The sequence below is a fragment of the Callithrix jacchus genome, chromosome 22 (genome assembly GCF_049354715.1).
Source record: "Callithrix jacchus isolate 240 chromosome 22, calJac240_pri, whole genome shotgun sequence".
In the NCBI taxonomy this organism is placed as follows: domain Eukaryota; kingdom Metazoa; phylum Chordata; class Mammalia; order Primates; family Cebidae; genus Callithrix; species Callithrix jacchus.
Window position 1 is genome coordinate 21,645,756 of NC_133523.1, and position 14,107 is coordinate 21,659,862.

Sequence of the window (14,107 nt, forward strand, 5' to 3'; positions counted from 1 at the left end):
ACATTTTCATGACTTCTGAAGCTTCCCTAGTACTTACCTGAACAAATTGACTCAATAAATAAATTTGCTTATGTCAATTATAAATTAAAAAATAAATAAATAAAAGTAGGCTTGGCTGGGTGTGGTGATGCACGCCTATAATCTTAGCACTTTGCAAAGATGACGTGGGTGGACTAATTGAGGTGAGGAGTTCCAGATCAACCTCGCCAACAGGGTAAAATCCTGTCTCTACTAAAAATGCCAAAAAAGCTGGGAGTGATGGCAGATGCCTGTAATCCCAGCACTTGGTAGGCTGAGGCAGGAGAATCACTTGCACTCCTACCTGGGTAACAAGAGTGAAACTCCATCTTAAAAAATAATAATAATAAGGCCGGGCGTGGTGGCTCAAGCCTGTAATTCCAGCACTTTGGGAGGCCGAGGCGGGTGGATCACGAGGTCAAGAGATCGAGACCATCCTGGTCAACATGGTGAAACCCCGTCTCTACTAAGAAGATACAAAAAATTAGCTGGTCATGGTGGCATGTGCCTGTAATCCCAGCTACTCAGGAGGCTGAGGCAGGAGAATTGCCTGAACCCAGGAGGCAGAGGTTGTGGTGAGCTGAGATCACACCATTGCACTCCAGCCTGGGTAACAAGAGCAAAATTCTGTCTCAAAAAAAAAAAATAAATAAATAATAATAGTAATAATAATAGTAGGCTTATATTAAGTTTCTGCACTTAAAAGAACAAAAAAGAAATATTCTAAATAAATAAAATGATACACTAGTGGAATCACATTTGAACATTATTTTGTGTGCACTACTAAATTTCATAAAAATAATTCCTATAATCACTGACCAGCTAACATGAATTCTTTATAACCTATAAAGCAAAAATAAGAATCAAGAAAATTATGAGCCTGAGAACCAGAAAAGTAAAAACAGAATTTGCATGAAGAGATTCTGAACTGTAAGCCATAAGAATTCACAGCAATAAATTTAATATGCTTTAAGATTTATATTTTCTGAAGATCTTTTAACAGTAATTGCACTTTTAACACTTGTATTAACTCTCAGATGTTAAGATGTGGGCAGATATTAATGGTTTTGTCACATTCTTTATTTGTACAATTTGTCTCAAATACAAATTATTTTCTGTGCATTAAGGTGTAAGCATTAGTTAAAAGGTTTGTCACATTCTTCACACTTGCAGGAGTTTTCTCCAGTATAAAGTATCTTGCTTACAATTAAGTAAAACAACCATTTAAAGGCTTTGTCACATTCTTGACATTTCTAGTTCTCACCAGCATTATTTCTTTGAAGTTTAGAAAAGTGTGAGATTTGGTAAAAAGCACTGTCATATCTTTAAGGTTTGTGGTTTCCCTTTAGTATGAATTATTTTATGTCTGTTAAGAAATGAGAGTATGTCAAAGGATTTGCTACATTCTTCACATTTGTAGGGTTTTCTCCAGTATGGATTATCTTATGTCAATTAAGGGTTGAATATTGGTTAAAAGCTTTTCAACATTCTTAAGGTTTCTCTTTAGTATGTATTATATTATGTTTAGTAAGGGCTGAGGATTGGTTAAAACCTCTGCCACAGTGGTAACATTTGTAAGGTTTTTCTCCAGTATGAATTCTCTTATGTACAGTAAGGTATGAAGATAGTTTAAAAGCTTTATCACATTCTTCACATTTGTAGGGTTTCTCTCCAGTATGAATTACCTTATGTGTAGCAAGGTTTGAAGACTGGCTGAAGGCTTTGCCACATTCTTCACATTCGTAGAGTTTCTCTCCAGTATGAATTCTCTTATGTATAGTGAGGTATGAAGACAGTTTAAAAGCTTTATCACATTCTTCACATTTGTAGGGTTTCTCTCCAGTGTGAATTATCTTATGTGTAGCAAGGTTTGAGGACCGGTTGAAGGCTTTGCCACATTCTTCACATTCATAGAGTTTCTCTCCAGTATGAATTCTCTTATGTTGAGTAAGGGTTGAGGACACATTAAAGGCTTTGCCACATTCTTCACATTCGTAGGGTTTCTCTCCAGTATGAATTCTCTTATGTCGACTAAGGGATGAGGGTATATTAAAGGCTCTGCCACATTCTTCACATTTGTAGGGTTTCTCTCCAGAATGAATTCTCTTATGTCGAATAAGGTATGAGGAGAACTTAAAGGCTTTGCCACATTCTTCACATTTGTAACAATTTGCTATTGTATGATTTCGTTCATGTTGAGCTAGGTGTAAAAGCATGCAAAATGATTTGCCACATTCTTTACATTTCAGAGAATTATTTCTAGTATGTCTTATATTATGACTATTTGAACTTGAAAATGTATAAAAGCCTTTCTTTTTTTTTTTTTTTTGAGACGGAGTTTCACTGTTGTTACTCAGACTGGAGTGCAATGGCACGATCTCAGCTCACTGCAACCTCCACCTTCTGGGTTCAAGCAATTCTCCTGCCTCAGCCTCCCGAGTAGCTGGGACTACAGGTACGCACCACCATGCCCAGCTAATTTTTGTATTTTTAGTAGAGATGGGGTTTAACCTTGTTGACCAGGATGGTCTCCATCTCTTGACCTTGTGATCCACCCGCCTCGGCCTCCCAAAGTGCTGGGATTATAGGCGTGAGCCACCGCACCCAGCCGAAAGCCTTTCACATATTAATCACATTTAAATATTTTGCTCAGGGTAGTTGTCAAATATTGCTTATGTTCATTATAACCTACTTGATATATCTTACATTCATCCACATTTTCACAGCCTTTTCTTAATTGTAAATTGTCATGTACATATTTTGCATGCCTTCTCAGTATTACTTTTTGGAAAGAATCTTTTATGCCCTGCTCTGGCCAAAGGTCTAGGGCAAAATGAGAACACACAACTGAAAAAAGTAAAAATAACAAATTACCTCACTTACTAGACTCAAATTTAAGCTATAAAATTATACAAATGACATAAGCAAGATGGCATAGCAAAATACCACAGGCCATAATTACTTCATGGACACATAAATATAACAAGAACATACGAACAAAAATATATTTATGGAAAATTTATAAATGAATTAAGTATGTGCAGTGCCACGAGTACGCACACTGCAAAGAGCCTAATAGAATAAAGACAAAAGTTTGTCACATCTACCCAAAACACCATTTCCTGCTCCCCAACATAGCAAAGAGCCTTTATAAGTAAATTGTAAACAACTGAATTTTTTTTAAATACAAATAAAATACTGGCCGATACATCTTCATTTCTATCTTCTAGGAGCTTTTCTAGACACTGGTTTTTGTCTCCAGTGACATAAAGTGCTAAAAGAACTGTTCACGTACTTTGGAATGACACTTTGAGTCTGCTGAGACTAAAGGTAAATGTTATAGCAGCAGAGAAACTGCAGTGCCACAGACAGGGAACAGGTGTAGCAAGTGATGACTATAAAGAAGAAACATGAATAAACTCCTTCAATTAGAAAGCAAACACAAAATTCAGACAAGACACATCATAACAACCTCTTTAACAGACTCCAAAAATCTCTAACCAAGACAAGTGTTTTCAGACTATGCCATAAACATTGTGACAGGCAGCTTTTATTAATGTCTAAATCTCAAAGATTACAATGTACAGAACTTAGGGCACTACAGTCCCATCAAGAATATTATAAATTTTTCAGAAAGAAATTACACGAAAGATCTATATTATTTTTAAAAATTGAAAATAAATTGAGTAATGCTCAAAGAGTGAAACAGAAACACAGACAACTACAGAAAAACAGGATAATGAAAGTATTAAAACATCAAAAAAAAACGACAGAAATTGTGAAGGTAAAAAGTACAAAAAGAAATTATATCTAAAAGAAAAGATAAAATAAAAAAAAAGCTTAACAAAGAAACTAGAATATGCACAAAGATATTTATAGCATACACATATATAAGAACATTTTAAAACTCATAGACAAAATGACAATCTTGGAAACTGCAAGAAAAAAAGTGATGTATCACTTACAAGCATAATCTTTCAGATAACTGGTCAACTGTCAACATAAATTTTGCAGGCCAAAAGTGAACTATGTGATATAGTCAAAGCCCTGAAAAAATATCTATCAAGTGAGAATAACATGATCAGCAAATCTGTCCTGCCAAAAATAAAAAAATAAATAAATAATTTTTTAAAATATCCAAAGTAATCAAATTCCAAAAAAATATATTGGCACTGCATGTGCCCTACGTATAAAGATGCAGAAATAAGTTTCTTCCACTGAAAATAAAACAATTCAAGAAAATAATGGCCAGGCACAGTGGCTTATGCCTGTAATCCCAGCACATTGGGAGGCTGAGAGGTGCAGATCATGAGGTCAGAAGATTGAGACCATCCTGGCCAACATGGTGAAACCCTATCTCTTCTAAAATACAATAAAATCAGCTGGGCATGGTGGCATGCGCCTATAGTCCCAGCTCCTTCGGAGGCTAAGGCAGGAGAATTGCTTGAACCTGGGAGGCAGAGGTTGCAGTGAGCCTAGATTGTGCCACTGAACTCCAGCCTAGTGACAGACTGAGACTTAGAGACTCCATCTCAAAAAAAAACAATAATAATTACGCAGGCGGGGTGTGGTGACTCATGCCTGTAATGCCAGCACTTTGGGAGATTGAGGTGCATGGATCACCTGAGGTAAGGAGTTCAAGACCAGCCTGGCCAACATGGCAAAAACCCATCCCCACTACAAATAAAAAAAATCAGCCAGGTGGGGTGATGTGCACTTATAATCCCAGCTACTCAGGAGGCTGAGGAAGGAGAATTGCTTGAACCTGAAAAGTGGAGGTTGCAGTGAGCCCAGATTGCACTACTGTACTCCAGCCTGGGTGACAGAGCAAGACCCTGTCTCCAAAAAAAAAAAAAAAAAGGTAGTAACACAACATACTCATATAAAAATACATTATTTTCTGGGAAAGATATGTACATACACAAAAATGAAATGTCTTACCATTGTTGTAATGGTACAGAAAACATTCTTAATTCTACAAAATTTAAAGTAATTCTAGAGAATAATACAGAAATTAAAAATGGAGGCCAGGCACGGTGGCTTATGCCTGCAATCCCAGCACTTTAGGAGGCCGAGGTGGGCGGACCACAAGATCAAGAGATCCAGACTATCCTGGCCAACATAGTGAAACCCCATCTCCACTAAAGTACAAAAATTAGCTGGGCATGGTGGTGTGTGCTTGTAGTCCCAGCTACTCAGGAGGCTGAGGCAGGAGAATTGCAAGGAGGTGGAAGTTGCAGTGAGCTGAGATCACACCACTGCACTCCAGCCTGGCTCCTGGCACCAGAGTGAGACTCTGTCTCAAAAAAAAAAAGAAATAAAAAATTGGCAGAAGAATTTTTGTATTCAACTGCAGTACATTTTTTACTCTATTAAAATATATTCTTATATCTTTTAGAAGTTTTCTATAATCCTCAAGGTATTGCAAAGAATATGTGTTTAGATAATCAAAACAAACTAAGAAAGAAGTAAAAGCATTTTAATACAAAAAGGAAACATACACAAAAGTGGACAGAAAGAGAGAAAATGAGGGACAAAGATGCAAGAATCAAATAAAACAATTTAAAAATTGTTTTTCTGTTTCAAAAACTTCTTTAAATATATATACAATTAACTTTCCAATTAATAGACATACCTTCAATTAAAATATTTATTTAAAAAATCTTAAAACTCAAAATCCAACTTGTTTTTCTGCAAGAGTCACCTGACATCTAGTGATAAGAAAGATTGAAGTGACAAAATGGAACAAGACATTCTATGCAGATATTAACCAAATGAGAGCAGAAGAGATCAAAAGAATATTACATGAGCTATATCTTAAGTCAAAAACTGACATTTTATAAAATGTATTCTAAGTAAAAACTAAAAGGAGACAAGGAAATTAAACAATAATAGTTTCATTTACTGGAAACATAAAAACTTGAAGGTAGTATAAAACACTTATTTCTAAAAGGAGTATACAGAACACTCCTGAACAACATCAGGATACACATCCTTCTCAGTAGCTCATGTGGCCAGGCGTGATGGCGGTTGCCTGTAATCTTAGCACTTTGGGAGGCTGAAGCAGGTAGATCACCTAAGGTCAGGAGTTGGAGACCAGCTGGCCAACATGGTGAAACCCGATCTCTACTAAAAATACTAAAAATTGCCAGGCGTGATGGCAGGTACCTCCAATTTCAGTTACCTGGAAGGCTGAAGCAAGAGAATCACTTTAACCCAGAGACAGAGGTTGCAGTGAATCGAGATTGTGCCACTGCACTCCAGCCTCGGGGACACAGCAAGATTTGGTCTCAAAAAAAATTTTTAAATGTTTAAAAAGCTTATATAACATTCTCATTTAAAAAGTCTTTTTTTTTTTTTTTTTTTTTTTGAGACAAAGTTTCACTCTTGTTACCCAGACTGAAGTGCAATGGCGCGGCGATCTCGGCTCACCACAACCTCCGCCTCCTGGGTTCAAGCAATTCTCCTGCCTCAGCCTCCCGAGTAGCTGGGACCACAGGCGCACACCGCCATGCCCAGCTAATTTTTGTATTTTTAGTAGAGACAAGGTTTCACCAAGTTGACCAGGATGGTCTCGATCTCTTGACCTCGTGATCCACCCGCCTTGGCCTCCCAAAGTGCTGGGATTATAGGCATGAGCCACTGCGCCCAGCCTAAAAAAAGTCTTAACAAATTTTTTTAAAACAAAATTTTTATGGGTTACTTCAGATGACCAAAATAGAAGGAGGACATAAAACAGTAATAGAAAAAAAAAACCTGAACAATTTACAAATACATAAAAATTAAAGCACACATCTGTTCAAAAATTGAAATAATTAATATTTTCAAGATGTCCATGCTTCTCAATGTAATTTACAGATTTAATAAAATTTTTTTAAAATTTCTCACTGCATTTTTGAAGAAATATAAACAGCAATATCAAAAGTATATATAATCTCAAGAGAAAATAAAATAGCTAACAGTCTTCAAAAACAGAAACAATGTTGAAGGCATTACAGTTTCTGATTTCAAAATACAATACAAATCTACAGAATTAAAACAATTTACCCGGGGCGCGGTGGCTCACGCCTATAATCCCAGCACTTTGGGAGGCTGAGGCAGGTGGATCACAAGGTCAAGAGATTGAGACCATCCTGGTCAACAAGGTGAAACCCCGTCTCTACTAAAAATACAAAAATTAGCTGGGCATGGTGGTGTGCACCTGTAGCCCCAGCTACTCAGGAGGCTGAGGCAGGAGAACTGCTTGAACCCAGAAGGCAGAGGTTGCAGTGAGCCGAGATCATGCCATTGCACTCTAGTCTAGGTAACAACAGCGAAATTCCGTCTCAAAAAAAAAAAAAAATACAAATTATATATATATATATATATATATATATATATATATATTTTTTTTTTTTTTTTTTTTTTTTTTTTTTTGAGACAGCTCCTTGCTGTTTCGCCAGGTGCCAGGCTGCAGTGCAGTGGTGCGATCTCAGCTCACTGCAACCTCCGCCTCTCAGGTTCAAGCAATTCTCCTGCCTCAGCCTCCCAAGTAGCTGAGACTACAGGCGCACGACACCACGCCCAGCGAATTTTTGTATTTTTAGTAGAGACGGAATTTCACCATGTTGGCCAGGATGGTCTCTATCTCTTGACCTTGTGATCCGCCCACCTCGGCCTCCCAAAGTGCTGGGATTACAGGCGTGAGCCACTGCATCCGGCCGACAAATAATATTTACACAGGCAAATAAACATAAAGATAACTCTATTGGCAACAGATATATGAATGATTTATATTTGATTTTGCTCTACACATTCTTAAATTGTACAAAATTCAATACTGTCATATATAATTATAATATAAACTAAAATATCAAAACACAATTAACTGATATAAGGTAGCATATTCTAAAATATATAACACAGAAATGTAAAATTGCAAAACAACACTAAACATGCAGTGTAAAGCTTGTTGGACAACATAAAGCAGATCAATATATTTATGAAAGAAACCTTAGAAGAGGAGTAAGAGGAAAAAGTTATAAAGAGATTACCTGAAGACAACAAAGGCTAAGACTTTTACAAATTAGGAGGTAATAAAAAATATTCTGGGCCGGGCGCGGTGGCTCAAGCCTGTAATCCCAGCACTTTGGGAGGCCGAGGCAGGTGGATCACGAGGTCAAGAGATCGAGACCATCCTGGTCAACATGGTGAAACCCCGTCTCTACTAAAAATTACAAAAAATTAGCTGGGCATGGTGGCGCGTGCCTGTAATCCCAGCTACTCGGGAGGCTGAGGCAGGAGAATTGCCTGAACCCAGGGGGCGGAGGTTGTGGTGAGCCGAGATTGCGCCATTGCACTCCAGCCTGGGTAACAAGAGCGAAACTCCGTCTCAAAAAAAAAAAAAATATTCTGGCCGCACACACTGACTCATGCCTGCAAGCCAGCACTTTGAGAGGCTGAAGCAGGCAAATCAAAAGGTCAGGAGTTTGAGACCAGCCTGACCAACATGCTGAAACCCTATCTCTACTAAAAATACAAAAATTAGCTGGGTGTGGTGGCTCCGGGCTGAAATCCCAGCCATTCAGGAGGCTGAGGCAGTAGAATCACTTGAACGCAGGAGGCAGAGGTTGCCACTGCACTCCAGCCTGGGTGACAGAGGGAGACTGTCTCAGAAACAAAAAAGTATATAAAGCTCTCTGTTAAATGTAAATATGTAGATACATACAGAATTCTATTATAAAGATGGTGCATAAAACCCTCAACCTTCTTCTGTAAATAAAAGAAAGACTTAAATCTGCATAAATCTGTTAATGTATACACAAAATAAAATAATATTCATAATATTAACAAACTGGAAAATATAAAGGTATACGTTTTGTATTCAACTGAAGTTATAATATTAAAATATATTCTAAGATGTTTTATGTAATCTCCATTTTTCAAGATGATTATGTTATATTTCAGGATAATTGCATTATGTTTGTAGAAAGTATGTGAAGCAGAATAAAAAATAATTAAGGCATGTCACAACAAAATTAAAAACAAAAATTAGGCAGTAAAACAAAATGAGAAAAACATATCTACAAAAAACACATAAAACAATAACAATGAAACTTAATAATAACTTCATTTCTTTAAGCAACTATTTTAAATACAAATTAAACTGCTGAATAAAAAGAAATATAGCTGGGTGTGGTGGCTCACACCTGTAATCCCAGAACTTTGGGAGGCCAACGTGAGCAGATCACCAGAGGTTGGGAGTTTGAGACCAGCCTAACCAACATGGGGAAACCCCATCTCTACTAAAAATACAAAATTAGTTAGGTGTGGAAGCCCATGCCTGTAATCCCAGTTACTAGGGAGGCTGAGCCAGGAGAATCGCTTGAACCTGGGAGGCAGAGGTTGTGGTGTGCCAAGATAGCATTATTGCACTAAAGCCTGGGCATCAAGGATGAACCTCTGTCTCAAAAAAAAAAGAAAGAAAAGAAAAAAATGTAATGTAATCCCAGGACTCTATGAGGCCCAGGTGAGCTGATCACTTGATCTCAGGAGTTCAAGGCCAGCCTGGGCACCCCTGTCTCTACAAAAAAATACAAACAAAAAAAAAATACTAGCTGGGCGATGATGGCACAGGCCTGTAACTCAGCTACTTAATAGGCTGAAATGACATCATCTGAGTTTGGGAAGGTTGAGGGTGCAGTGAACTGTGATCAGGCCACTGCAAACTAGCTTGGTTAACAGAGTCAGATACTATTCTAAATACATAAATAATGAAATCTATAAAAAGAATAAGAAAGAATATGTGTAGAGAGGATTAAATTTTAAAAACCATGCAATATGCTGTCTATAATAGACTCATTTTAGCATTGAATCAGGCTGAAAGTAACATAATAAAAAAATTCTATATGCCATGCAAATAGTAACAACAATTGGATAAGGTCACAATTATATTAGGCATAATATGCTTTAAATCAAGTACTAGCATGAGACAAAGATTGATGTATAATAATCAAATGAGTCAATTTACCAGAAATCCATAACCGTCTTATGTATACATCAATATGCATGTGTATAAATAACATCAGGGCTACAAAATAGATAAAGCAAATATTGGCAAAGGTGAAGCAGAAAACACATGGCAGCATAATGATTTTGGACATCAAGACCCCATTGTAAATAATAAATTAAAAATTCAGATAAAAGATCAATAAGAAAACAGAAAATGTAGACAACATTATAGACTGTATTAATTACTTTGCACATACAGGAATACCTGAGAGCAGATAACTTATAAAGGAAAAATTTACAACCAGGCACAGTGGCTCAAGCTTGTAATCCCAGTACTATGGGAGGCTGAGGTGGGCAGATCACCTGAGGTCAGGAGACTGAGACCAGCCTGGCTAACATGGTAAAACCCTGTCTCTACTAAAAATACAAGAATTAGCCAGGCATGGTGTCATGTGCCTATAATTCCAGCTACTTGGGAGGCTAAGGTATAAGAATCACTTGAACCTGGGAGGTGGAGATTGCAGTGAGCCAAGATCACATGTTGCACTCCAGCCTGGAAGACTCTGTCTCAAAAATAAACAAAAGAAAAAATGTTTACTTGGCTCATAGTTTGGCAGACTGTACAAGAAGTATGTGCCAGCATCTGTATCTAGTGAGGGTCTCAGGAACCTTACAATCATGGTGGAAGGCAAAGAGTAACTGGAAATATCACATGGTAAAAGACAGCGCAAGTTTGAGGTGGAGTGGCCAGATTCTTTTAAGAAATCAGCTGTCATTTGGATTAATGGAATGTAAACTTTCTGATTACCAACAGGATGGTGCCAAGCTAGGCATGAGGAATTTGCCACCATGACCCAAATACCTCCCATCAGGTTCCACATCCAACACTGAGGATTACACAACAGCATGAAGTTTGGAGAACATGGACATCTAAACCATAACCTAGACAAACTAGGCTTAACAGACATGTACAAAACTTCCCAGTTAAAAGCAAAAAAAGCCAGGCATGGTGGTTCATGCCTATAATGTTAACACTTTGGGAGTCCAAGGTAGGTGGAATGCCTGAGCTCAGGAGTTTGGTATCATACTGTACAATATAGCAAAACCTCGTCTCTACTAAAAATCCAAAAAAAAAAAAGTTAGCAGGGTATGGTGGCATGCACCTGCAGTTTCAGCTACTCAGGAGGCTGAAGGACGAGAATCACTTGAATCCAGGAAGTGGAGGTTGCAGTCAGCCAAGATTGCGCCACTGCACTCCAGGCTGAGACCGTCTCAAAAAATAATAATAATCTGGGTGCAGCAGCTTCTGCCTGTAATCTGAGCATTCTGAGAGGCCATGGCAGGTAGATCACGAGATTAAAAGTTCGAGACCAGCCCGACCAGCATGGTGAAACCCCCTCTCTACTAAAAATACAAAAATTAGCTGGGCATCGTGGTATTTGCCTATAATCCCAGCTACTCAGTGGACTGAGGTAGGATAATCATTTGAATTTGGGAGGCGGAGGCTGCAGTGAGCCAAGACTGTGCCACCACACTCCAGCCTGGACAACAGGAGACTCTGTCAAAAAAAAAAAAAACCCATAAAACCCATAATATTTTTATTTGCACCTGATGGTTTCTTTAAGAACACATAACAAGTGTTACTACATTTAAAAATACCAGATAGGTGCAGTGGCGCACACCTATAATCCCAACAATTTGGAAAATCAAGGTGAGAGGATCACTTGGGACCAAAAGACTGAGACCAGCTTGGGTAACATAGTGAAACCCCATCTCTATAAATAATTTAAAAAGTTAGCCAGGCATGGTAATGCATGTCTGTAGTCCCAGCTACTCAGGAGGCTGAGATGGAAGGATCACTTGAACTCAGGAGGCTGAGGTTGCAGTGAGTCAGAATTATGTCTCTGCACTTTAGCCCTGGTGACAGAGTGAGATTCTGTCTCAAACTAACAACAAATAAACTTAGGAAGACTAAAATCATATACTGTGTGTTTTCTGACCAATACTGAATGAAACTAGGAATTAAAAGTTAAAGTAAAACAGGCAAATCCAAAAATACATAGAATAAAACACATGGGCCAGGTGTGGTGGCTCATGCCTGTAATATGAACAGTTTTGGAGGCTGAGGCAGGAGAACTGCTTGAGCCCAGGAGGTTGAAACTAGCTTACACAACACAGCAAGATCCTGTCTCTAAAAGCAAATCAGAATAATAAAAATGAAACACACTCTTATTCTTGCTCAAGGGTCAAAAGACACACAGGCCAGGTGTGGCAGCTCACCCCTGTAATACTAAGAATTTTTTTTTTCTTTGAGACGGAGTTTCGCTCTTGTTACCCAGGTTGGAGTGCAATGGCGCGATCTCGGCTCACCGCAACCTCCGTCTCCTGGGTTCAGGCAATTCTCCTGCCTCAGCCTCCTGAGTAGCTGGGATTACAGGCACCTGCCACCATGCCCAGCTAATTTTTTGTATTTTTAGTAGAGACGGGGTTTCACCATGTCAACCAGGATGGTCTCGATCTCTTGACCTCATGATCCACCCACCTCAGCCTCCCAAAATGCCGGGAGTACAGGCATGAGTCACTGCGCCTGGCTCAATATTAAGAATTTTTAAGGCCAAGGCAGGAGAACTGCTTGAGCCCAGGAGGTTGAAACTAGCCTGCACAACACAGTAAGACCCTGTCTCTAAAAAAAAAAAGTTAGAATAACAAAATAAAAATAAAACACACTCTTCAACCTATTCTTGCTCAAGGGTCCAAAGATTTAATTTTTTTTAAGATGTCAATACAGGTGGTGGACCTCATGTCCCACATGGCCTCCAAGGAGTAAGACCCCTGGACCCCCAGCCCCAGCAAGAGCACAAGAGGAAGAGAGGCCCTCACTGCTGGGGAGTCCCTGCCACACTGAGACCCCCACCACACTGAATTGCCCCTCCTCAGTTTCCATGCTGACCCCCTGAAGAGGGAGGGGCCTAGGGAGCCCCACCTTGTCATGTACCATCAATGAAGTTCCCTGTGCTCAGCCAAAAAAAAAAAAAAAGTTGTCAATACAACCTACAGGGGTGAAAAAATTTAATATAGTCTTTAAAAAAATTCCAATAGCAGTTTTCTTAAAAAACAAAAATGTTTTATTAATTTTTAAATTTGATTATAAACTATAACTAGTCAAACACTCCAAAAAAAAGGTATTATACTTCCTGATTTCAAAACATATTAAAAACTATAATCACAAAACCAATGTGGTACTAACACAAAGATAAACAGAAAAAAAAGAGAATAAAGAGATCAGAAATAAACCCTTTTGTATATGTCAAATGATCTTCCACAAGGTAGCCATAAGCATACAGTAGAGAAAAAAATCTCATCAAAAAATAACTCTGAAAACTAGATAACTAGACTGATAAAGTTGGATCCTTTCATTGAACTGTATACCAAAACTATGTTAGGGCCATGCACAATGGCTCATGCCTCTAATTCCACCACTTTGGGAAGCCAAGGTGGGCCAAACATCTGAGGTCAGTTCAAGATCAGCCTGGCCAACATATTGAAACCCTATATATATATATCTACTAAAAATACAAAACTTAGCTGGGCATGGTGGCACACACCTGTAATCCCAGCTACTGTAGAGGCTGAGACTGGAGAATCACTTGAACCCAGGAGGCAGAGGTTACAGCGAGCTAAGATCATGCCATTGTATTCCAGCCTGTGGAACTAGAACTACTGAAACTCTGTCTCAGAAAAAAAAATTACAGTGGTATCTTTTTCATAGTAATGAAAAATAAAATCTAAAATGCACATAAAACTTCAGTAAACAAGGCCAGGTGCGGTGGCTCACACCTATAATCCCAGCACTTTGGGAGGCTGAGGCGGGTCAAGAGATCAAGACCATCCTGGTCAACGAGGCGAAACCTCGTCTCTACTAAAAATACAAAAATTGGCTGGGCATGGTGGTGTGCACCTGTAGTCCCAGCTACTCGGGAGGCTGAGGCAGGAGAATTGCTTGAACCCAGAAGGCAGAGGTTGTGGTGCGCCAAGATCGTGCCATTGCACTCCAGTCTGGGTAACAACAGCAAAACTCCATCTCAAAAAAAAAAAAAAA

At 38.6% G+C, this 14,107-nt stretch overlaps 1 protein-coding gene across 4 annotated transcripts in view; it reads right to left on the bottom strand.

The window, feature by feature from the left end:
* Nucleotides 1–895: 895 nt before the first annotated feature.
* The window catches only part of LOC100387343 (uncharacterized), a 40,165-nt gene continuing 26,953 nt past the window's right edge, over nt 896–14,107 (bottom strand). For 3 of the 4 annotated variants that reach the window (XM_035285597.3, XM_035285599.3, XM_035285601.3), the window contains one exon: nt 896–2,218. In XM_035285597.3, coding sequence (XP_035141488.1) covers nt 1,509–2,218 — 710 coding nt within the window. In that variant the 3' untranslated portion in view covers nt 896–1,508. The remainder of the gene's footprint in view (nt 2,219–14,107) is intronic. The other variant, XM_035285598.3, reaches the window with a different exon arrangement.